Here is a 26604-nt window from a genome sequence, read left to right as displayed (position 1 = left end):
GAGCAGAGGAGGAGAGAGAGAGGGCAGAGGAGAGAGAGAGAGAGGGGCAGAGGAAGAGAGAGAGAGGGCAGAGGAGAGAAGAGAGAGAGGGCAGAGGAGAGAGAGAGGGAGAGAGAGAGGAGAGAGAGAGAGAGAGCAGAGGGCAGAGGGCAGAGAGAGAGAGGGCAGAGGAGAGAGAGAGCAGAGGAGAGAGAGAGAGAGCAGAGGAGAGAGAGAGAGAGAGCAGAGGAGAGAGGGCGGGCGGGGGAAGGAGAGAGAAGCAGAAACTATTATTTTGTTGTCTGAGACTATGAAGGTTACATTGGGGGGGCGATGTGAGCAAGCGCCACATGAAAACATCTAAATAAACAGTCAAAGGGAACACTTGAATACTCCGACGAGAAATGAAGAAGACCTTTGTAGCAGGCGAGTGTAAGGGCGCTCTCCTTGAACTCGTTGGAGTGTGTGTTGATCCCGGCGCCGTACTCCAGCAGAACCCTGGCCACCTCCACATGGCCCGCGCTCGCCCCCTCCATTAGAGGGGTGTGTCCGTTCTCATTGTGATCCTCGATGTTGGCCCCCTCCTTCAGGAGAACCTTCACCACATCCACAAACCCCCCCAGCACACGCATACGTCAGGGCTGTGTTACCTACAGAGGGAGAGAGAGACCATACGTCAGGGCTGTGTTACGTGTGTTAGTGATGTTTAGATGTAATGCAACTCGATGGGGCCGAGATGGGGGCCGAGATGGTGAATAGGGACATATTGTCCAAGCAGAAATCTAAACATTTTGGTTTGGACAAAAATGATGACAAGAAATAACTAGACGCACATTGAGCAAGGCAGATGGAAAACGATAAAGAAATGTGTGTATTCGTACCGGTGGAGGACTGTGCGTTGGCGTCAGCCCCGTGGACCAGGAGCAGCTTGACGATGTCGACGTAACCGCCGCTCGCCGCCGCCATCAGGGGAGTGATGTCACCTTTAATCCCCCGGTCCTCCACGTTGGCGTGCATGGCGAGCAGCACCTAACAACCAATCACAGTAGGGGTCAGAGCTGTATGCTGTAGAGATTGTGGGGGACTGAACCGCATTCTGACATTACCCGCAAAAAGAGGACACCTTTCACAGAAGTTACTGAAATGACTTATTCGAAAAGGTTGATTACACACTTGCGACAGACACACTGCTCTCTCACGCACACACACCTGTGCGAGTTCATAGTATCCAGCAGAGCAGGCGAGGCAGAGAAGACTCTCCCCTTCCTCAGTGTGTTCGTTGACGCTCCGCCCCTCGTCTAGCAGCTTCCTCACGGCGTTCACGTCTCCGTCCGAACACGCCTCTGCTAGACTACGGCTGAAAATAACCAGACTGCTACAATTACTGCCACTGTGACAGGAGAACAAACACACACACCACACTTCGTAACCAGACTGCTACAATTACTGCCACTGTGACAGGAGAACAAACACACACACCACACTTCGTAACCAGACTGCTACAATTACTGCCACTGTGACAGGAGAACAAACACACACACACACACCACACTTCGTAACCAGACTGCTACAATTACTGCCACTGTGACAGGAGAACAAACACACACACCACACTTCGTAATCAAACAGGTACAATTACTGCCACTGTGACAGGAGAACAAACACACACACACCACACTTCGTAACCAGACTGCTACAATTACTGCCACTATGACGAGAACACACACCCCTGAGAAACACACACACAACTACTGCCACTATGACGAGAACACACACCCCTGAGAAACACACACACAACTACTGCCACACACACAGCTCATAATCACACTTCTTTTATTACTGAGAGAAACTACCAGACATATGATGCTTGACTGAACTGTTTGATCGGGTACCATATTGATCACGGCAGTAATACATTGATTGACATTCAGATATTGACTGCTATATTCAGTTTGTCTCACATACTTGTCGGCCTGGCCAGCGTTGTTCTCTTCTCATGTATTGACAGATGTATTGACATATGAACTGGGGTAGACACACACAGTTGAAGTTGGAAGTTTACATACACTGAGGTTGGAGTCATTAAAACTCGTTTTCAACCACTCCACAAATTTCTTGTGAACAAACTATAGTTTCGTAAAGTCGGTTAGTCCATCTACTTTAGGCATGACACAAGTAATTTTTCCAACAATTGTTTACAAATATTTCACTTATAATTCAGTGCATCACAATTCCAGTGGGTCAGAAGTTTATACACTAAGCTGAATGTGCCTTTAAATAGCTTGGAAAATTCCAGAAAATGATGTCATGGCTTTAGAAGCTTCTGATAGGCTAATTGACATCATTTGAGTCAATTGGAGTTCTACCTGTGGATGTATTTCAAGGCCCCTACCTTCAAACTCAGTGCCTCTTTGCTTGACATCATTGGAAAATCAAAAGAAATCAGCCAAGACCTCAGAAAAAAAATTGCCGACCTCCACAAGTCTGGTTCATCCTTGGGAGCAATTTCCCAATGTTCATCTGTATAAACAATAGTACGCAAGTAGAAACACCATGGGACCACGCAGCCGTCATACCGCTCAGGAAGGAGACGCGTTCCTGTCTCCTAGAGATTAATGTACTTTTGCGAAAAGTGCAAATCAATCCCAGAACAAGAGCAAAGGACCGTGTGAAGATGCTGGAGGAAACAGGTACAAAAGTATCAATATCCACAGTAAAATTAGTCCTATATCGACATAACCTGAATGGCTGCTCAGCAAGGAAGAAGCCACTGCTCCAAAACAGCCATAAAAAAGCCAGACTACAGTTTGCAACTGCACATGGGGACAAAGATCACACTATTTGGAGAAATGTCCTCTGGTCTGATGAAACAGAAATAGAACTGTTTGATCATAATGACCATCATTATGTTTGGAGGAAAAAGGGGGAGGCTTGCAAGTTGAAGAACACCATCCCAACCATGAAGCACAGGGGGTGGCAGCATCATGTTGTGGGGGTGCTTTGCTGCAGGAGGGACTGGTGCACTTCACAAAATAGATGGCATCATGAGGATGGAAAATGTGGTGGATATATTGAACAAAATCTCAAGACATCAGTCAGGAAATTAAAGCTTGGTCGCAAATGGGTCTTCCAAATGGACAATGACCCCAAGCACACTTCCAAAGTTGTGGCAAAATGGCTTAAGGACAACAGAGTCAAGGTATTGGAGTGGCCATCACAAAGCCCTGACCTCAATCCTGTAGAACATTTGTGGGCAGAACTGATAAAGTGTGGAGGCCTACAAACCGGACTCAGTTCACCAGCTCTGTCAGGAAGAATGGGCCAAAATTCACCCAATTTAATATGGGAAGCATGTGGAAGGGTTCCCAAAAAGTTTGACCCAAGTTAAACAATTTAAAGGCAATGCTAGCAAATACTAATTGAGTGTATGTAAACTTCTGACCCATTGGGAATGTGATGAAAGAAATAAAAGCCGAAATAAATTAATAAATAAACAATGATTCTGACATTTCACATTCTTAAAAGAAAGTGGTGATCCTAACTGACCTAAGACAGGGAATTCTTACTAGAATCAATTCTTACTAGAAAAACTGAGTTTAAATGCACTAGGCTAAGGTGTATGTAAACTTCCGACTTCAAATGTACTTGTCGGCCTGGTCAGCGTTGAGTGTGTTCTCTGCTCTCATGTATTGATAGATGGACTGGGATAGATACATACTTGTCGGCCTGGCCAGCGTTGAGTGTGTTCTCTGCTCTCATGCGCGTCAGGGCGGCAGCCGCCTCGTCCAGGGCACAGCTCACTGACGACGTCAGCCTCCGCAGCACCTCGGGATCTGCAAACGCTTTACCATCCGCAGTTGACAGTTTACCAATGCCTTCCGGGTTAAAGGTCATCACAGGAAACACAGGCATGGGGGCAAAACCACACCAAAGAAGCCAGGCAGGTGATCGTAGAGGCAAGTCCAGCCACAGCCAATCCAATCCAATGTTAGTAGCAGCATTCATAACAAAAAATACAAAACACAACACAAGCATGGGTTAGATCCAAATCAGGAAAACAGATTTGACAAGCTTAACAGTCTTGGGTATATACACTGAGTGTACAAACCATGACACATAGTGCTCTTCCATTAAATAAACTGAGCAGGTGAATCCAGGTGAAAGCCATGATCCCTTATTGATGTCACTTGTTAAATCCCCTTCAGATCAGTGGAGATGAACGGGAGGAGACACGTTAAAGAAGTTTTTTTTAAGCCGTAATACATTTGAGACATTGAGTGTGAGTGTGAGTGTGAGTGTGTGTGTGTGCCAAGAACTGCAACGCTGCTGGGTTGTTCACGCTCAAAAGTTTCCTGTGTTTATTAAAAATGGTCCACCACCCAAAGGACATCCAGCCAACTGGACAACTGTGGGAAGAATTGGAGTCGACATGGGCCAGCATCCCTGTGGAACGCTTTTGACACCTTGTAGAGTCCATGCCTCGACGAATTGAGGCTGTTCCGAGGGCAAAAGATGTTCCTAATATTTTGTACACTCCTTGTATGTCTATATGTCCAAACGTCTTGGTCTCGAGGCATTTTCACATGAAGTAATGTGAAAGTATTTCCACCTTTCCCCCTGAGAAGCTAGGTGAAAACGTAGACATATGTCCTGCACCGACTGACCCAGGTCTCACAGATCTAACCCCTGGGGGCTACACGAGAGTCTAAGCAATGGGTTAGGGTGCTACCTGAAGGGGTAGGGGCTGGCTAGTGTCTTGGGGTAGGGGCTGGCTAGTGTCTTGGGGTAGGGGCTGGCTAGTGTCTAGGGGTAGGGGCTGGCTAGTGTCTAGGGGTAGGGGCTGCCTAGTGTCTAGGGGTAGGGGCTGCCTAGTGTCTAGGGGTAGGGGCTGCCTAGTGTCTAGGGGTAGGGGCTGCCTAGTGTCTAGGGGTAGGGGCTGCCTAGTGTCTAGGGGTAGGGGCTGCCTAGTGTCTAGGGGTAGGGGCTGCCTAGTGTCTAGGGGTAGGGGCTGCCTAGTGTCTAGGGGTAGGGGCTGCCTAGTGTCTAGGGGTAGGGGCTGCCTAGTGTCTAGGGGTAGGGGCTGCCTAGTGTCTAGGGGGGGTGCCTAGTGTCTAGGGGCGTAGGGGGTGGCTAGTGTCGAGGGGGCTGGCTAGTATCTAGGGTGCTGGCGGGTGCCTAGTGTCTAGGGGGCTGGCTAGGGGCCAGAAGGGTAGGGGCTGGCTAAGGGCCAGAAGGGTAGGGGCTGGCTAAGGGCCAGAAGGGTAGGGGCTGGCTAAGGGCCAGAAGGGTAGGGGCTGGCTAAGGGCCAGAAGGGTAGGGGCTGGCTAAGGGCCAGAAGGGTAGGGGCTGGCTAAGGGCCAGAAGGGTAGGGGCTGGCTAAGGGCCAGAAGGGTAGGGGCTGGCTAAGGGCCAGAAGGGTAGGGGCTGGCTAAGGGCCAGAAGGGTAGGGGCTGGCTAAGGGCCAGAAGGGTAGGGGCTGGCTAAGGGCCAGAAGGGTAGGGGCTGGCTAAGGGCCAGAAGGGTAGGGGCTGGCTAAGGGCCAGAAGGGTAGGGGCTGGCTAAGGGCCAGAAGGGTAGGGGCTGGCTAAGGGCCAGAAAGGTAGGGGCTGGCTAAGGGCCTGAAGGGTAGGGGCTGGCTAAGGGCCTGAAGGGTAGGGGCTGGATAAGGGCCAGAAGGGTAGGGGCTGGCTAGGGGCCTGAAGGGTAGGGGCTGGCTAAGGGCCTGAAGGGTAGGGGCTGGCTAAGGGCCTGAAGGGTAGGGGCTGGCTAAGGGCCTGAAGGGTAGGGGCTGCTGTGTGTAGAAGGTGTTGGACAAGAAAGGCACAGCAGGGAGAAAAGGAGGAATGTCATACACGAGTGTGTGTGAGTGGGAGAGAGGGAGGGAAGAGAAAGCCAGCAGAAGAGAGGGAGAGGACCGAGATGCAGGGAAGGGAGGGAGGAGAGCAAGAGAGAGAAGCAGGCAGGAGGGAAAAAACTGATTTTGTTCCGTTAACATACTGAAGGACCTCTTTCACAAGGACCAAGCCACACTTCCCATCCAGGGAGGCCAGCCAAGCCAAAACTGTGTGCGTGTCCGTTGACATGAAACAAGGGACAAAGTGAGAGCATGCTAGCAAGAGAACCCCCCCCCCCCCCCAAAAAAAAAAAAACACCAAAAGAATCATTGGGTTCAGAGCTCAAGACAGCAGCCATAAGGTACGGCACCATCTATGTACCAGAAAAGTTTAGAAGTGGGTGGGTCCAGCCAGTCAGTGTTTATATCACCACTGTGTGAGTGAGTCTAAAAACTTAGCCGACACCTGGCTGTCAGAAGGATTTTACAATGTTTCCCCAGGCGGGCAGGCAGGGCAAGTAGTGGAGGGCTGAGGTCTGGGTGGTTGATTGTCGTGTTGTCCTGTCTCAACAACATCACCACGGCTTTTGACAACAAGCAGTATTGTGCGGCTGTTTTTTACTGATCTGGCCGAAGCCTTTGATTCTGTTAACCACTGCATCCTGATCAACACAGTCAGCGACCTATGGTTCTGAGGATTAGCCTAGTTTGAAAATTATTTATCTGGCCGTGTACAATCCAAGGGGCCTGCTTTCTAACCCACTGGCTGTATGTACAGGAGTTCCACAAAGATAGATTGTAGGGGCGACCCTATTCTCAGTGTATATTAAGAATGTTGCGCATGCTTCTGGTGACCCTCATCCACCTTTATTACACTATCCTGTACACAACTGGCCCCTCCCTGAACACGTAACCACCCTACAACATAGCTTTAACATCCAACATACCTTCTCTGACCTTACCAATACCAAAAAAGGGAAATGCATGCTCTTCAACCGGAACTTACCTCAACATGCCTACTCTCCTAACATTCTCAACCTCATTCCATACACACATCACCCACCTATAGTTTAAAATTTACATCTAGAATTGGTTTCCTAAACCGCAACAGAACATCCTTCACCCACTCTGCCAAGCACACCCTTGTAAAAATGACCATACTGCCAATCCTGGACTATGACGATGTCGTTTACAGGCTTGCCCCCAAAACAACTTGTCTTTTACCATATTGTTACCAGTGCCCCCTTAAACACTTATCACTGTGGCCTTTACACCCTGGTCAACTGGCCCTCGTTACATACACGACACCAGAACCACTGGTACCAATTTACTTACAAGTCCCCCCTCTACCTCAACTACCAATAGTAACCTGCTCTCTGGTAGAGGCATTGTACTGGTCATTCCAAGCCCAGCACTTCCTGTGGCCATCAATCATTCCAGTTTTCGCCGCCAACAACTGGAACGAGCTGCATAAGACCTTCAGACTTGACACATTCAAGCCACCACACTCCTTTAAAAACATTACCTGATCTGCTGACTGATCAATATGCCTGCTGATCATTGTCTGCATTGTTGCCATTTTTGCCTCCTGTTATTGTGGTATTTCTGCACTAACCCAGTGTGAATGTTTCTCATTAGGGCGGCAGCTAGCCTAGCAGTTAAATCGTTGGGCCAGTAACCAAAAGGTTGCTGGTTCGAATACCCGAGCATTCAAGGTGAAAAATCTGTCGACATGTCCTTTAGCACTTAACTCCAATTTGCTCCAAGGGTGCCGTACTACTACGGCTGACCCAGTAAACCACCAGGTACTACTACGGCTGACCCAGTAAACCACCAGGTACTACTACGGCTGACCCAGTAAACCACCAGGTACTACTACGGCTGACCCAGTAAACCACCAGGTACTACTACGGCTGACCCTGTAAACCACCACGTACTACTACGGCTGACCCAGTAAACCACCAGGTACTACTACGGCTGACCCAGTAAACCACCACGTACTACTACGGCTGACCCAGTAAACCACCAGGTACTACTACGGCTGACCCAGTAAACCACCAGGTACTACTACGGCTGACCCAGTAAACCACCAGGTACTACTACGGCTGACCCAGTAAACCACCACGTACTACTACGGCTGACCCAGTAAACCACCAGGTACTACTACGGCTGACCCAGTAAACCACCAGGTACTACTACGGCTGCACCTGTAAACCACCACGTCACTGCACCTGTAAACCACCATGTCACTGCACCCATCTGGTATATGAAAAAACATAGTCTTCTAGAAATAAATTGGGTGAATGTGTCAAAATGGTGTTAAACCAAAATAAAAAGGATTTTCATTCATCCATAACTCCACCTAAACAACAACATAGGACTATACACTAGATGACCACAAGCAAGCAGTAAAATTAGATTTAAAAAACAGATGACATTTTTTTTATTATGGAACAGCGGGGACTGTGAAGCAACACAAATATTGGCAGACACACGCACACACAATAACATACACACTACACATACGCACGGATTTAGTACTGTAGATATGTGGGAATGGTGGAGTAGGGGCCTGAGGGCACACAGTGTGTTGTGAAATCTGTGAATGTATTGAAATGGTCTTAAAATTGTATAAATTGCCTTAACTTTGCTGGACTCCAGGAAGAATAGCTGCTGCTTAGGCAGCTAATGGGGATTCATCATTTAAAAATAGTTACGTTTTTTTAAGAATGTGGACACCTGCTCATTGAACAACTCATTCCAAAATAATTGGCATTAATATAGAGTTGGTCCCCCTTTGCTGCTATAACAACCTCCACTCGTCTGGTTTTCCACTAGATGTTGGAACATTGCTGAGGGGACTTGCTTCCATTCAGCGACAAGAGCATTAGTGAAGTTGGGTACTGATGTTGGGAGATTAGGCCTGGCTCGCAGTCAGCATTCCAATTCATCCCAAAGGTGTTCAATGGGGTTGAGGTCAGGGCTCTGTGCAGGCCAGTCAAATTCTTCCACACGGATCTCAACAAACCATTTATTGTATGCTGTAGCATTAAGATATCCTTTCACTGGAACAAGGGGCACGAACCATAAAAAACAGCCACAGACCATTATTCCTCCTCCTCCAAACTTTACAGTTGGCACTATGCATCGGGGCAGGTAGCGTTCTCCAGGCATCCGCCAAATCCAGATTCAGTCGTCGGACAGCCAGATGGTGAAGCGGGATTATTCACTCCAAGAAAACGCTTCCACTGCTCCAAAGTCAGTGGAGCAGGTTGAGAGCTTCAAGTTCCTTGGAGTCCATATCACCAATAAACTAACATTGTCCAAGCACACCAAGACAGTCGTGAAGAGGGCACAACAAAACCTATTTCCCCTCAGGAGACTGAAAAGATGTGGCATGGGGACCGCAGATCCTCAAAAGGTTCTACAGCTGCACCATCGAGAGCATCCTGATTGGTTGCATCACTGCCTGGAATGGAAACTGCTCGGCCTCCGACCGCAAGGCACTACAGAGGATAGTGCGTACGGCCCAGTACATCACCGGGGCCAAGCTTCTTGCCACCCAGGACCTATATAATAGGCTGTGTCAGAGGAAGGCCCTAAAAATTGTCAAAGACTCCAGCCACCCTAGTCATAGACTGTTTTTTCTGCTACCACACGGCAAGCGGTACCGGAGCGCCAAGTCTAGGTCCAAGATGCTTCTAGATAGCTTCTACCCCCAAGCCATAAGACTCCTGAACATCTAATCAAATGGCTATTTGCATTCCCCCCCCTCCCTTTTACACTGCTGCTACTCTATTGTTATCTATGCATTGTCACTTTAATAACTCTACCTACATGTACATAGTACCTCAACTAACCAGTGCCCCCCGCACATTGACTCTGTACCGGTACCCCCCTGTATATCGTCTCGCTATTGTTATTTTACTGCTGCTCTTTAATTACTTGTTACTTTTATCTATTATTCTTGTCCTTATTTTTAACTGCATTGTTGGTTAGGGGCTCGTAAGTCAGCATTTCACTATAAGGTCTACCCGTTGTATTGATCTTAGGCTTGTGTGCGGCTGCTCGGCCATGGAAACAAATGTCATGAAGCTCCAGACGAACAGTTCTTGTGCTGACATTGCTTCCAGAGGCAGTTTGGAACTCGGTAGTGAGTGTTTCAGCAGAGGACAGACGATTTGTATGCGCTTCAGCACTTGGCAGTCCCATTCTGTGAGCTTGTGTGGCCTACCACTTCACGTTGTTGCTCCAAGAAGTTTCCACTTCACAATAACAGCACTTAGTTGACTGGGGCAGCTCTAGCAGGGCAGAAATTTGACAAACTGACTTGTTGGACAGAATGGCCTTAAGAGCTCAGTGACTTTCAATGTGGCACCTATGACGGTGCCACATTGAAAGTCACTGAGCTCTTAAGGCCATTCTACTGTCAATGTTTGTCTATGGAGATTGCATAGCTATGTGATTGATTTAATACACCTGTCAGCAACGGGTATGGTTGAAAAAGCCGAATCCACTAATTTGAAGGCGTATCCACATATGTGTGTGTATGTAATAAATAAAATGTTATATATATATATATACACACACACACACACAGTTGAAGTCGGAAGTTTACATACACTTGGAGTCATTAAAACTCGTTTTCAACCACTCCACAAATTTCTTGTGAACAAACTATAGTTTCGTAAAGTCAGTTAGTCCAGCTACTTTGAGCATGACACAAGTAATTTTTCCAACAATTGTTTACAAATTATTTCACTTATAATTCAGTGTATCACAATTCCAGTGGGTCAGAAGTTTATACACTAAGCTGAATGTGCTTTAAATAGCTTGGAAAATTCCAGAAAATGATGTCATGGCTTTAGAAGCTTCTGATAGGCTAATTGACATCCTTTGAGTCAATTGGAGTTCTACCTGTGGATGTATTTCAAGGCCCCTAGAAATCAGCCAAGACCTCAGAAAAAAAAATTGCCGACCTCCACAAGTCTGGTTCATCCTTGGGAGCAATTTCCAAACGCCCGACGGTACCACGTTCATCTGAACAAACAATAGTACGCAAGTATAAACACCATGGGACCACACAGGGACCACCTATATTGACATAACTTGAAAAGCCGCTCAGCAAGGAAGATGCCACTGCTCCAAAACAGCCATAAAAAAGCCAGACTACGGTTTGCAACTGCACATGGGGACAAAGATCACACTATTTGGAGAAATGTCCTCTGGTCTGATGAAACAGAAATAGAACTGTTTGATCATAATGGCTTAAGGGCAACAAAGCCAAGGTATTGGAGTGGCCATCACAAAGCTCTGACCTCATTCTTATAGAACATTTGCGGGCAGAACTGAAAAAGTGTGTGTGAGCAAGGAGGCCTACAAACCTGACTCAGTTCACCAGCTCTGTCAGAAGGAAATGGGCCAAAATTCACCCAACTTATTGTGGGAAGCTTGTGAAAGGCTACCCGAAACATTTGACCCAAGTTAAACAATTTAAAGGTAATGCTACCAAATACTAATTGAGTGTATGTCAACTTCTGACCCACTGGGAATGTGATGAAAGAAATAAAAGCAGAAATAAATCACTACTATTATTCTGACATTTCACATTCTTAAAATAAAGTGGTGATCCTAACTGACCTGAGACAGGGAATTTTTACTAGGATTAAATGTCAGGAATTGTGAAAAACTGAGTTTAAATAGATTTTGCTAAGGTGTATGTAAACTTCCGACTTCAACTGTATGCATATATATAAGTGTATATATTCTTTTTGTAAACGTTGTATATTTTATGTATTTGTCCCGTTCTCTGTATACAGTGTGTTCCATGTTTGTGGTATTGTGTGTTGTCCCGTTCTCTGTATACAGTGTGTTCCATGTTTGTGGTATTGTGTGTTGTCCCGTTCTCTGTATACAGTGTGTTCCATGTTTGTGGTATTGTGTGTTGTCCCGTTCTCTGTATACAGTGTGTTCCATGTTTGTGGTATTGTGTGTTGTCCCGTTCTCTGTATACAGTGTGTTCCATGTTTGTGGTATTGTGTGTTGTCCCGTTCTCTGTATACAGTGTGTTCCATGTTTGTGGTATTGTGTGTTGTCCCGTTCTCTGTATACAGTGTGTTCCATGTTTGTGGTAGTGTGTGTTGTCCTGTTCTCTGTTGTACTGTTATGCATCTCTGCCAGGTCGTCAATCTAAATGAGAATTGGTTCTCAATTGACTTGGTGAAATAAATCATTAATGCAGCTCAGAAACTGCGTCCGAAACGGCAGCACATTCCCTATATAGTGCACTACTTTTTAAATCAGGACCCATAGACCTGTGGGATAGGGAATAGGGTGCCATTTTGGACACGGCCTGTGTCTCAGAGAAGAGAAAACTACATTGACATGTTCCTGTCATTTGCATTTTGTGTTGTGTTGATACTTAACAAAAAGCTTTAATATAATTGAATCCTGTGTTAACTACCGTAAAACCTAGACACACCCTGGTTCATATAACACACGCACACTTACACCCATAAGCACCTGCTCTACCACTACACTACAACAGTCAAGAGCCAGACACATGTAGGCTACACACGAGCGCGCACACACTAACACAGACATCCACATGTTGACATTAGAAACATGGACATCTCTTTTCCTGGCTTTCCTCCTGTTTAAACACCACCTCCCTTCCTCCTTCCCCTGAAGTAATCAGTGATCTAACGTGGTCGGATGGTGGGTGACAGCTATGCTGTGTTAGATGCAGATAACCACACGTTTACTTCAATGGATCAAACAGAACTGTGACAGTCCGCAAGGCAAGGTGTCAGGTTTGTGGGAAGTACTAGAGGGGGCGAGCTGGGATCTGGTAGGGTGGAATGGGGTTGCTGGTGGGGTCCTTGTGTCAAGTAGGGTTAGATAGAATTGGTTTGGATGGGGTACTAGGCCTTAATCTTAAAGGTGAAGTAAGTTTGAATTGACTTTGGGACAGGGCTGAACAGTGAGATTGGGCACAGTTGGGTTCTGAACAACATGGGTCAGGTTTAGGGCCCAGAGTCGTACTTCTAGCCTCTAGCAGGGCCTTGAGGCGGGCCTAGGTCTCTGCGTCTAGGTCAGGGGGTCAGGGTTTAGAGGTCGTACCTGCAGCCTCTAGCAGGGCCTCGAGGCGGGCCTGTGTCTCTGGGTCGACGGTGCGGAGGTCCACCCCGTCTGTGGCGCTGGACAAAAGCAACTCAGAGGCCGTCTTCATGATTGGGTTCTCCAAGTCCTCCTGGTCCAAGATAAATGACTCCACCTGGGGTAAGGAGAAGTGGAAGCAAAGCACAACATATAAAATCACATAACAGCAGACAGGGACAACTCACTTTTCATGTTGCATCTTGATCTGCAGCAGACCCCAAAAATGTCTAATATTATATTATATTGCTTAAAAATCTGTATCCATAGTTGTTGATGAACAGAGTTAAATAAGACCTAAGACTGGAGTCTAATGTAAACAAGCACAGCTCTTCAGGTTGTCTGGTGTCCTCCGCAAACCCAGACTTATTTGCATACCTGGATATATTTATGACCACATGTTATGACCACATTGTGACGTTTTAGTCTTCAGCAAGGTTTTTTTTACACAAAACATCAAGGCAAGCTGACTTCGGTAGCCGAAGTATACACCCCTTCTAGGGATTCTTCAATTAAGCGTTTATTGTCATTCAACGAGAGACTAATCATTTTCATGCACATTTGTTCACTTGTTAGATGTTAAATTGAGCAAGTAAGACTGCCTTGGCATAAACGATTTCCTGAGTTATCTTACATTAATTCTGACTATTTTGAGGAAGTGTATACTGGCTACGGCATCTCGAGATGGACAAACAGGACTATTGCAGCCTTTTCTGGTTTTTCAAGCGAAGGTCTTTTAACGGTTGTATACGAGCACACTCATTCGGTTAGGTGCCAACCCGAAACCAAGCATGCAGAAGACTTTTAGCCAAGATTCAAGTTTTTCCTGAAAGCGTGACCTGACCAGGAAAAGGTCATGTCTATTACGCGACCAACCACAGATTAAATTTTGTCCCACCAAGCTAGAGGTCGACCGATTAAATCGGCATGGCCGATTAAATTGCAATCCACGAAGAGACTGCGTAGCAGGCTGACCACCTGTTACGCGAGTGCAGCATCAAAAGGACATTGTGGCTGCAAGGAGCCAAGGTAAGTTGCTAGCTAGCATTAAACTTATCTTATAAAAACAATTCATCTTAACAAAATCCCTAGTTAACCTATTACTATCATCAACCATGTGTAGTTAACTAGCTTGTCCTGCGTTGCATATAATCCATGCAGTGCCTGTTAATTTATCATTGAATCACAGCCTACTTCAACTTCACTAAAACGGGTGATGTTTTAACAAAAGCGCATTCGCGAAAAAAGCACAATCGTTGCACAAATGTACCTAACCATAAACATCAATGCCTTTCTTAAAATCAAAACAAGTAGTGGGGCAAAAGTATTGTCAGCCACCAATTGTGGAAGTTCTCCCACTTAAAAAGATGAGGCCTGTAATTTTCATAATAGGTACACTTCAACTATGACAGACAAAATAAGAAAAAAAATCCAGAAAAACACATTGTAGGATTTTTAATGAATTTATTAGCAAATTATGGTGGAAAATAAGTATTTGGTCAATAACAAAAGTTTCTCAATACTTTGTTATATACCCTTTGTTGGCAATGACAGAGGTCAAACGTTTTCTGTAAGTCTTCACAAGGTTTTCACACACTGTTGCTGGTATTTTGGCCCATTCCTCCATGCAGATCTCCTCTAGAGCAGTGATGTTTTGGGGGTGTTGCTGGGCAAAATGGACTTTCAACTCTCTCCAAAGACTTTCTATGGGGTTGAGATCTGGAGACTGGCTAGGCCACTCCAGGACCTTGAAATGCTTCTTACGAAGCCACTCCTTCGTTGCCCGGGCGGTGTGTTTGGGATCATTGTCATGCTGAAAGACCCAGCCACGTTTCATCTTCAATGCCCTTGCTGATGGAAGGAGGTTTTCACTCAAAATCTCACGATACATGGCCCCATTCATTCTTTCCTTTACACGGATCAGTCGTCCTGGTCCCTTTGCAGAAAAACAGCCCCAAAGCATGATGTTTCCACTCCCATGCTTCACAGTAGGTATGGTGTTCTTTGGATGCAACTCAGCATTCTTTGTCCTCCAAACACGACGTGTTGAGTTTTTACCAAAAAGTTATATTTTGGTTTCATCTGACATTCTCCCAATCTTCTTCTGGATCATCCAAATGCTCTCTAGCAAACTTCAGACGGGCCTGGACATGTACTGGCTTAAGCAGGGGGACACGTCTGGCACTGCAGGATTTGAGTACCTGGCGGCGTAGTGTGTAACTGATGGTAGGCTTTGTTACCTTGGTCCCAGCTCTCTGCAGGTCATTCACTAGTGTGGTTCTGAGATTTTTTGATCATTTTGACCCCACGGGGTGAGATCTTGCGTGGAGCCCCAGATCGAGGGAGATTATCAGTGGTCTTGTATGTCTTCCATTTCCTAATAATTGCTCCCACAGTTGATTTCTTCAAACCAAGCTGCTTACCTATTGCAGATTCAGTCTTCCCATTCTGGTGCAGGTCTACAATTTTGTTTCTGGTGTCCTTTGACAGCTCTTTGGTCTTGGCTATAGTGGAGTTTGGAGTGTGACTGTTTGAGGTTGTGGACAGGTGTCTTTTATACTGATAAGTTCAAACAGGTGCCATTAATACAGGTAACGAGTGGAGGACAGAGGAGCCTCTTAAAGAAGAAGTTACAGGTCTGTGAGAGCCAGAAATCTTGCTTGTTTGTAGGTGACCAAATACTTATTTTCCACCATAATTTGCTAATAAATTCATTTTTCAGGATTTTTTTTTCTCATTTTGTCTGTCATAGTTGAAGTGTACCTATGATGAAAATTATAGGCCTCTCATCTTTTTAAGTGGGAGAACTTGCACAATTGGTGGCTGACAATACCTTTTTGCCCCACTGTGTGTGTGTGTGTGTGTGTGTGTGTGTGTGTGTGTGTGTGTGTGTGTGTGTGTGTGTATATATATATATATATATATATATATATATATATATATATATATATATATATATTTAAACGTGCACATTTAGTTCAAATAAATTCCTGTTAGCAGGCAATATTAACTAGGGAAATTGTGTCACTTCTCTTGCGTTCTGTGCAAGCAGAGTCAGGGTATATGCAGCAGTTTGGGCCGCCTGGCTCGTAGCGAACTGTGTGAAGACCATTTCTTCCCAACAAAGACCGTAATTAATTTGCCAGATTTTTACATAATTATTGCATAACATTGAATGTTGTGCAATGTAACAGCAATATTTAGACTTAGGGTTGCCACCCGTTCTATAAAATATGGAATGTATTTCACCAAAATAAACGTTTTGTTGTCGAAATGATAGTTTCCGGATTTAACCATATTAATGACCTAAGGCTCGTATGTGTTTATTATATTATAATTAAGCTAATATTTAATAGAGCGGTTGTAGGCAGCAGCAGGCTCGTAAGCATTCATTCGAACAGCACTTTACTGTGTTTGCCAGCAGCTCTTAGCAACGCTTGAAGCACAGCGCTGTTTATGACTTCAAGCCTATCAACTCCTGAGATTAGGCTGGCAATACTATAGTGCCTATAAGAACATCCAATAGTCAAAGGTAAAAAAAATACAAACGGTATAGAGAGAAATAGTCAACGCACCATAATTCCTATAATAACTACAACCTAAAACTTCTTAACTGGGAATATTGAAGACTCATGTTAAAAGGAACCACCAGCTTTCATGTGTTCTCATGTTCTGAGCAAGGAACTTAAACGTTAGCCTTTTACATGGCACTTTTACAGGTTTCCTTATTTATTTGAGATTAAATAGATTTTATGTATGTATTCTATTAAGAAAATAAGTGTTCATTGTTCATTCAGTATTGTTGTAATTGTCATTATTACAAATATATATAAAATCCTCCGATTAAATCGGGATCTGCTTTTTTGGTCTTCCAATAAATCGGTATCCTGCTCTAGACCTATTAAATGGACCGACTTTTTATAGGTCAAACAACTACGGGACCTAGCTAGCATGGGCTAGCATGAACTACGGGACCGCTGTAAGGGCTAGCATGAACTACGGGACCGCTGTAAGGGCTAGCATGAACTACGGGACATCTGTAAGGGCAGGCAGGGACAGGGAAAACAAAACCTGTGTCATTTCTGAAGGAGTCCCTGTCCTATATGTAGGCCTCAGGCCTGTGTTAGTTTTTCTACTTGTTGACCTAGACATTCCGTACACACTGAGGAGTCTCTTCAGGTCTGATGCCAAGTCCTTCCCTCCAACTGCTTGACACGTTCACACTGGCACAGAGGCCTTATTAAGGACACGGTCTGGGCATTGAGGAAGACTCAGTCAAGCCAAGGCTTCAGATACACTGCATTCGCAAGGTATTCAGACCCTTTGACCTTCACACATTTTGTTACGTTACAGCCTTATTCTAAAGTGGATTAAATCAAATGTTCAATCTACTACCCCATAACGACAATGCGAAAACATTTTTTTGCCATTTTTTATTTTTTTAAATTAAAAAACAGGTAACTTATTTAATATTCAGTCCCTTTGCTATGAGCCTCGAAATTGAGCTCAGGTGCCTCCTGTTTCCATGGATCATCCTTGAGATGTCTCTACAACTTGATTGGAGTCCACCTGTGGTAAATTAAATTGATTGGACATGATTTGATAAGGCACATTGATCAAGGGCCTTGGTCAGGGTGGTGACAAAGAACCACATGGTCACTCTGCAGAGTTCCTCTGTGGAGATGGGAGAACTTTCTAAAGGGACAACCATCTTTGTAACCCTCCACCAATCAGGCCTTTGTGGCCAAATGGAAGCCACTTCTCGGTAAAAGGCACATGACAGCCTGCTTGGAGTTTGCCAAAAGGCACTTAAATGACTCTGACCGTGAGAAACAAGATTGAACTCTTTGGCCTGAATGCCATGGAGGAAACATCAAGCTGTGAGGATGATTTTCAGCAGCAGGGACTGGGAGACAAGTCAAGATCGAAGGAAAGATGAACGGAGCACAGTACTAAGATCCTTGATGAAAACCTGCTCCAGCGTGCTCAGGACCACATACTGGGGTGAAGATTCACCTTCCAACAGGACAGCGATCTAAGCACACAGCCAAGACAACGCAGGAGTGGCTTCGGGACAAGTCTCTGAATGTCCTTGAGTGGCCCAGCCAGAGGCCAGACTAAAACCTGATCGAACATGTCTGGAGAGACCTGAAAATAGTTGACATTGCAAATGAATACAAATAGTAGAATTATGCTATAGTTTTATTTTGACGGCTAACGGCAAGGTCCATTATTGTGGCTAATCCTTATTGTGCTAGCTTCACATCGATGGGTCCGACCATCAATCAAATAACTGTCTTATAAATTAGGGTCATTTCACATCACACCTAGCTATATAGTTAGCTAGCTAACTATAGCTACTGAAACAGATGTCGGTTTGCTATGTTTTTGGGGAAGAACAGTCATATTCAGGTCGTGATTGGTCAACAAGCTTATTTGACATGTCAAATAGTGTTATTTGACACGCAAAGACCCAAACGGCATTCCATAGTATGAGAAATCTTGGTTGAGAATGAAACTTAAAAAATTAACAACGAAACAGCACAGCAAGTAAGAGAAAGAAATAGGTTATGATTATGTTTTACTGGTACTGGGGCAGCAGGTAGCCTAGTGGTTAGAGCTGGTTTCGAACAAGGGACTGTAGTGACGCCTCTTGGAGTCCATGCGTGTGTGTAAACTATTTAACTGTACTAGAATGCTTAAAAAGGCCACAAAAATTTTTTATATCGGTTATCGGTATTGTTTTTTTTTGGCAAGGAAAATATCAGATATCGGTCAAAAATGTCATATCGGTGCATCACTACTTAAAATGTATGCATTCACTGTGCTGGGAGTTACTTTAGATCAAGATGGGCAGCTCCAATCCTCTGGGGTCTGATTGGTGTCGCACTTTCCTCCCAGCTAAATGTATCTAGTTCTGTCCCGTTTCATGTTTTGTGTGGACCAAGAAAAGTAGCTGCTGCTTTTGCAACAGCTAATGGGGATCCTAATAAAATACCAAACATACCTAACTCCAATAATCACGACCTTTAGTTTAGTTCATCAAGAAGTTGATAAAACACAGAGGTGCAAAATCAAGGTGACTTACAAAGAGGACCAACAGAGTGTCTACAAATAAAGAATCATTGTGGAATCTGAAAAGACACGTATCCCAAAAGCATGGTGGTGTACTACATGCACATGCTAACAGAAAGGAACGAGGTGGGTAGCTAGCTAACTGTCATTGTAGCAAAGGATTTATAGACCAAAAATCTTATCATTTTCGTTCTACTATATATATATATATATATATATATATATATATATCACACATACATACATACACACACAATAGGCTATAATTGATTTTGGACCAATAGGCCTGACATTTTAGTTCTTCCAAGAAGCTTTCCGTTTTGATAGTTACACTTTACCTAAAAACCTTTAGGCCTACCTAAAGACACATCATACAAAAACATTTTGTTCCAGGAACAGTAAGAGACAGGAATAATAATAATAAATATGAATGCATTAACAAAAATTGCCATGAATTCCTATTTCTCATATACAATGTCTATGGTAAATGTACTGCCGGTGATATATGTAATGGGGAGTTGATAGACACTAACAATCAAATGCAAACAATTCAGACAATTAAGTTATGAAACAATTAATGTGAACACATTGACGAGAGAGCACACATTCTGAGAGAGACGTGCATTGTGCATATTAGCCACACTCCCCTTCTTGGACTGTGCCATCCCTCGTCCTCCGCAATGGACTAGTCTCGTCCTCCGCAATGGACTAGTCTCGTCCTCCGCAATGGACTAGTCTCGTCCTCCGCAATGGACTAGTCTCGTCCTCCGCAATGGACTAGTCTCGTCCTCCGCAATGGACTAGTCTCGTCCTCCGCAATGGACTAGTCTCGTCCTCCGCAATGGACTAGTCTCGTCCTCCGCAATGGACTAGTCTCGTCCTCCGCAATGGACTAGTCTCGTCCTCCGCAATGGACTAGTCTCGTCCTCCGCAATGGACTAGTCTCGTCCTCCGCAATGGACTAGTCTCGTCCTCCGCAATGGACTAGTTAAATGAGATGGGCGTGAATGAGACAGATGTCATGAGTCATAAAAATATATATATTTGATGCTGCTCAACAAAAAATAACTTGATCGACCAAACAAACGACCAGTCGACTAATTGGGGTCAGTCAATTTGTATTTACAGAGAAGGAGACGCAGCAATTTACTTTGCTGGATAAAGACACATTCCAATATTACTTTTCAAGACGTAAAGATAAAGAGCAAATTGGAGGCTTCAAAATGGTTTACTTGGACTTTGAGCCCCTAACTAAAGGATAATGGGAAGGGATCCGGTACATTGTATGTGCAACTCAACCAGGCTACAAAACGCCTTGCTATAGTATGGTCAGAGACACCCTCATTCCCCACTCCCTCCAAATCAAAGCCAAGCCGAGAGACCAATTGCAACTAGGTGATGGTTTCGTTGTGTCAACTGACATTTGGACTAAAAGAAGGAGGGGCACAGTTTCCTGGGGTGGGGGGCTTGTCACTTGTTTAATTGACAGAAAATATAAAGGCCACATGGTGTTGCTGAGCTACAAGCACATACAAGGACACCACACAGCAGAGGCCATTTAGCAGAAATGTCAAAGTGTCCTGAGGAACTAGAACGTGCAGCGACAGCTGATACAAGTGGTGACTGACAGCGCAAGCAACATGGTCAAGGCCTTCAAAACAACTGGTCTTGAGGACACAAATGATGGACTAAGAGGCGGCGGCGCCCGACGCGGAGGAGGCGGCACCCGACGCGGAGAGGGCTGAATCCGACGCGGAGGAGGCGGCGTCCGACGCGGAGGAGGCTGAATCCGACACGGAGGAGGCGGAGTCCGACGCGGAGGCCATGAGAAGAAAAGCAGACGAAGACATTATCACTTTATGGAAAGACAACCTCGCATCGCTGCCCGGTCTGGCAAGAGTGGCCCAAAGGGTGTTTAGCATCCCCAGTGGCTCTGCAAGCAGGGAGAGGGTATTCTCCACTGCTGACCTGCTCTCCAGGAACTACCGCATGAGGCTGAAGCCACAAGAGAGTCTGGCCAAACTTGTTCCTAAAAGTGAAGTCAAAAGCAGTCTCATTTTGATTTAATTCTAAGTAAGTCACAGCCTACATGCGCAATTTATAGACTATCATGATTTAATACAACAAAATAGTTTAAAAGCTGAGCGCTGAATGTTCCTGCCAGCCAAATAATTGAATTAGACTAATAATATAGCCTAAATAATTAATTTGTTCCTTTTATAGGCTACTCGTCCGGCTATTTAGTGTTATATGCTGCTCAATACGTAGACTATTTGAAACGATGAGCGCTTCTTACCTTTTCATGGTGATTATAAAAATACTTAACATTCAAATCAATTGTTTTCAATACTTCAAAACCAAATGGTAGACACGTAGTCATCAAATAGATCAGGTGTTGGTAAAAAAACATTTTTTAAATGGAGATAATGTGTAGAGGCCATTTTTATTTTTGATGGGGATGGGAGAGAACAGATGCTGTTTCTCCAGTCTGGAACCGTTGTTTGATGAATGGCTTGGCTCTGTACAGTACAGTGAGTTATCCTGAGCTGAGCGCAAAAGGCCAGCCTAGCTATGGAACATCTGAGATCCAGGGCCTTTATGTAGTAGCCTTGTGACTGACACAGATTCCCATCTCAGTTTTCTACCTCACAACAAGCATTTTCAGTGTACAAACTCCTTAAATGTTTTCTAAAATGGTGGTTATGCTGATCCCTTTAAGGGGATTTGCAACCGAAAACTGTCTTTTGACTAGAAACATTAGTTTGTTGCTTTGTGTGTGTAATAACTGAAAAGACTCGAGACTTCGATGTGGGTCAAGGAGCAAAACAAGTGTTCCATAATAAACATCTCAAAAACATGCATGGAGTGACATCCGTTCCATATCAACACCACCAGCCTGCATAAGGTTCTCTCGAGTGGGGCCAATCAAGCCAAGCAGGCTCTGAGATGTTAGTGTAGTGTAAACAGAGCGAGCCACGGTCTTGATTTGAAAACCATATCCATCAGTTCCTAGCTCTGCTAGAAAGTCTGCCTTGACCGTATGCTATGGGGCTGTATGTAGCTGTGAAGAGGTACTCCAGGAGGGTGCGGTATTGGTGCCTGGATCAGTTAACCCATAGCTGAACCTTTAACACAGAACAGAACAGCAGCATGGAGGAAACAGCATGCAGCAAATTCAGTACATACAGCACAGGCCCCCGTCACAGCTCCGTGCTGGGACTGCAGCTGCCCAAGGTCAGGGCCGGAGAGAGGGGCTTGTGTCTGTCTGTGTACACAACAACATGCCGGCTAACCTGTTCCAGTTCCAAACTAGTGTACTGTTTACTAGCATTGCTTAGCAAAGATTTATGAGGAGCGTGACAGGAGTGCAGATAAAATGAGGGAATAGATCATGTGAATTCAACATTAATGATGTGAATTCAACATTAATGATGTGTTTAAACTTCAGACAACAGGTAATAAACCATTTCAAATTCACAAAAAAATATTAAATAAGACAAACTGATCACATTCCTAGCACTACAGTATGCAAAGATATGTAATGAAAACAATGTGTCACCTGCAACTGTCAAACAGCATTCAAAATAAAAACAGAGGACAGAGCTAACTTGGTCAATAGTCTGCCTTTAGCTGTATTCCTATACTGAGATGAGGACCAGTAAGGAAAAGCTACTGGCAGTCCACAGATAGATTCGCAGCAGTCTGTGTGGAGCAATGTAGCTATACACCTGGAATGCAGAAAACAATAACTTTTGGGGGATGTAGTTCCAAGAAGGCACTCACAAACAACAATGGACACCACTCCTGCCCATCAATAAACTACAGTTCCCAGCACTGTGTTGCATCCGGAGAGCTGGAAAGGCCTGGAAAGGCATCTGCTTAATCCTGGAGCTCAGAGTTCAGCTGCAGCCCACAGGAGTGAGCTCTCCACTAGGCTAACATTTCACAACAATACCTCCCTTTCAGCCATATCCTCAAGGCCTTTTAGAAAGGCCACAAAACTTAACACAGGTATCAAACATATACTGTACATTCAGCCTCAACCAATTCCAGACAGACGGTAGAGCAAGAAAGATAGCTGCCTGCTCTCGTCTACCATCTCATTTCCCAAATGAAACACGAGAACTTCAAATCCATTCCAGACGTAATGCTCACCATTTACTTGTGGATTATGGTTTGGTTAGTAGGTGGTAGCTCAACAGGTACTGTCTACACCATGTTAACATGCCAGGCTCCACAGCTTCCATCTATCCAACACCATGACATGGAAAAGTGCTCTCTGCAGGTGTGCATGTTACGACAGACAGACTTATAACATGACAGAAAAAAATGGCACTGCCTCATGCATAAATAAAACCCTTTGTTGAAATGTATGGGAAACTTATTAGTGGATTGATTTTCCATATTATCATGATTTGGCTCCCTAGCCCTGAGCCACTGTCAGGTTATAGTCTGGTCTGGCCGTTCCAAAATGGGTCACACAGATGTGACCCTTGCCTGGAAACCCGATTGGATTGAATTATATGTTGGGCAGAAATTAATGTTTGAATCAGGAACATTTCCACAAACTCAATCAGCCAGAATGTTGAATAAAATGATATTTCAGCTTACTTTACCAGTCATCTGTGTGGTTGGTCCTTTCGCAGGTAGGAATGAGACATTGTATCCACAGGAAAGTAAAAGGACAACTGCCCAAAGCGCTGCTAGTGCGTTCAGATTTCTGTCACCGGAAGCATGCATACTTGCCGAGCTCGTGTTTACATGGTTCTGCACATGCTTCAGGTGACAGAAATCAACGCACTTCCGGCACTTTGATAAAGTAATTTAACTATTTTTTCCTGTGGATATATTGTCTGACATTCCTACCATAAAAATGACCAACAGCGGTAACAACCGGTCTGTTTAAATATAAATTTGCTGGCTTGTACAGGTCGTGAGAGGAACATTTCCTGATCCAAACACTCCTTTCACCTGATGTAGAATTCAATGCAATTCAACTTTGGATTTCCAGGCAAACATGATCCTAGAATGTGTTCCATGTGACAGTCCATAGACTGTCACATGACGGCATGCAAGCCTAATTACATTTCAACAGTTATAATGACAAGGCAGGCATGGTGCTTATGTAGGAAATGGACAGAATAGCCAGACAGTTAACAATGTGTCAGTCAGACAACAACTTGATTGTGTCATGGCCACCACAAGTCCACAGACAGGTTAGGTTAGGGTATGGTGGGGCATGGTATGGCAGGGCAACCACAGGTGTGGCTTTAAAAGTCACACCTTCACTGGACATGGAAGCGGATGTTGATTGGTTGGTGGTGAACAAGCAGAGGGCAAACGTGTCAGGGAACTAATCCACATGAGAAAGATTTTAGAGTTGAACCTGTTGTGTTATCATCATTACAGATGACAGAACAGGAACTCGTGGTTTGTGTGTGACCATGTTGTAGCTCGCGATGTCTTTTCAACTGTCAGGTATCAACCTCAACGGTGGTGCCCGTTAAGCCTACCAACACATGTAAAGTTGGGCACAACTCTGAAAGGGGACTGTTACAAAATGCTACAACGCAGGACAGTTATATGGAGTTGGCCATTTAGTTGGCACTGCCTCGTGAGGCTGAGACCAGTGTCATCTGATCCCTCTATTCTTTATTTATGACAGCCCGATGATCGACCACTCAACTAGCTAGGACAGTTAGCCAAATAACGTTAGCTGTCTAAAACGTGTGTTGAGGAATTGAAAGACCGTCGGATTTAAATGTGATATAATTTATAAAAGGTGACGTAATTGCACCATTACTTTAAAATTGTAGCTAGTTTTAATATTGGCAAGATTGACAGCCCGTGCTTGTTCTGACAGTGTGAATACGTGCTCTCCCACCAGTGTGTACAGTGTCCGAAGTTGAGAATGTGTATCTGTGCTGCGATACTATTGCTAACTTAATAGCTAGCACTGACGATGGCATGATCGCTTCCACCCGAACTAGGCCGTGGTCACAGCCTACGCCGCATAAATAAAACATTACATCGGTTATCGTGTAATTATGTTGGTGTCTTGCATTATTCTCCTTATGTCTGACAACCCATGAGCAATTGAGTTATCTGGAGACATGTTTGAAGCAAATTCGTAGTTGTTTATAATGTTATTTCGTCAGCCTAGGAGGGGGTGGCTGCCCACAGCTAACTAGCTGGCTAGGCAGTGAGATGAACGTTCGCGCTAGCTAGCTGGCTAACTAGCATATATCTAGCTAACGTTACCTCTGAAACCTCGTCTTCGTCGCTGTTGGATCCGGGACCAGAGGAAAGGACTGCAGCCGCAGCCAGTTTGAAATCCAGTCTATCTGTAGTAGGCCCACCGGGCTCGCCAAACAATCGTACTTTCTTTCCGCCCACACCAATCCCTATGCCCCGGAGTCCGACTCCTGGTGTTGCTCCTACCCCCATCCCTACCGCTGGGGTGCGAGGAGTCACCGAGTCGATCTCGTCCTCGAAGGCGTCCGTCAGCATTCTCGTCCCGGTTACTGCATCCTGCATACTTATCTTGACAATACGTATATTAGCGTTGTTATTGTTGACCTTAACTTCATCCAGAGGTATCTCTTGTGGAATATTCGGGTGTTTTTACTTCAGGGAATCCTGAAACTCTCCCGAAGCGAGGGTTGAGGAGGATCTCTTTCCCCCAGCCATTAGCTAACTTTCTAGCTAACAACCTAACCCATTGCTCAATGTTTCTCAGAAATCCCGCCTCTAAACAAAATACTGAATTCGCCATTGGTTGACGTCAAAATATTGCTGACAATGATTCGTTTACCTTGGTGCTTCTCAAGCAGAAGCACGCGACGTCAGTTAGGTTTACCAATATCACGAGTCTCTCAAAACGAACGTCACAACGTGCAGTGGCTTCGCTGGTATTGGTATTAAAAAGTAAATTGGTTTAAACTTGAATATTTCAGGCATTTATTGTCATGTCAACATGATATTTGGAACGTCATAAACAGGGTCATCAGTAGGAAAGTAACTGAACTGAATGACTACTGAACAGTAGCACTCACTTCCATCATCATTAAGTGCTTTGAGATGCTAGTCAAAGACCACATCCCTTCCTCCCCAATTCGACTACCACCCTGACAGTGCCATGGACGACGCAATCGCCATGGCACTGCCCTCACCCACCTGGACAAGAATGGATGCTGTTCATTGACTACAGCTCGGCCTTCAATAACACAGTGCCCTCTAAACTCACCAAAAAACTCACAACCCTGGGACTGAACTCCTCCCTTTGCAACTGGGTCCTGTACTTCCTGACAGGCTATCCCCATGGTGAAGGTCGGCAACATTACCTCCTCCACAATGATCCTCAACATGGGAGCCCGGCAAGGGTGCGTCATCAGTCCCCTTCTGCACTCCCTGTATACCCACAACTGCGTGGCCTCACACAGTTCCAACTCCACCATCAAGTTCTCTGACGACACGACAGTAGTGGGCCTGATTACCAACAGCGACGAGACAGCCTACAGAGAGGAGGTAGGCACTTTGACGGTGTGGTGCTAGGTGAA

The 26604-nt window shown here is 44.9% G+C and overlaps 1 protein-coding gene across 1 annotated transcript in view; it reads right to left on the bottom strand.

Moving 5' to 3' along the window:
• Positions 1 to 25762, bottom strand: part of LOC109879766 (ankyrin repeat and KH domain-containing protein 1-like) — a 56340-nt gene extending 30578 nt beyond the window's left edge. The window contains 7 exon segments of the mRNA XM_031789721.1: positions 395 to 599; positions 601 to 629; positions 861 to 1008; positions 1189 to 1336; positions 3698 to 3854; positions 12935 to 13088; positions 25307 to 25762. Coding sequence (XP_031645581.1) covers positions 395 to 599; positions 601 to 629; positions 861 to 1008; positions 1189 to 1336; positions 3698 to 3854; positions 12935 to 13088; positions 25307 to 25582 — 1117 coding nt within the window. The 5' untranslated portion in view covers positions 25583 to 25762.
• Positions 25763 to 26604: the final 842 nt, after the last annotated feature.

Source organism: Oncorhynchus kisutch, linkage group LG15 (genome assembly GCF_002021735.2).
Source record: "Oncorhynchus kisutch isolate 150728-3 linkage group LG15, Okis_V2, whole genome shotgun sequence".
Taxonomy (NCBI): domain Eukaryota; kingdom Metazoa; phylum Chordata; class Actinopteri; order Salmoniformes; family Salmonidae; genus Oncorhynchus; species Oncorhynchus kisutch.
This window is presented reverse-complemented; position numbering and strand designations above follow the sequence as displayed.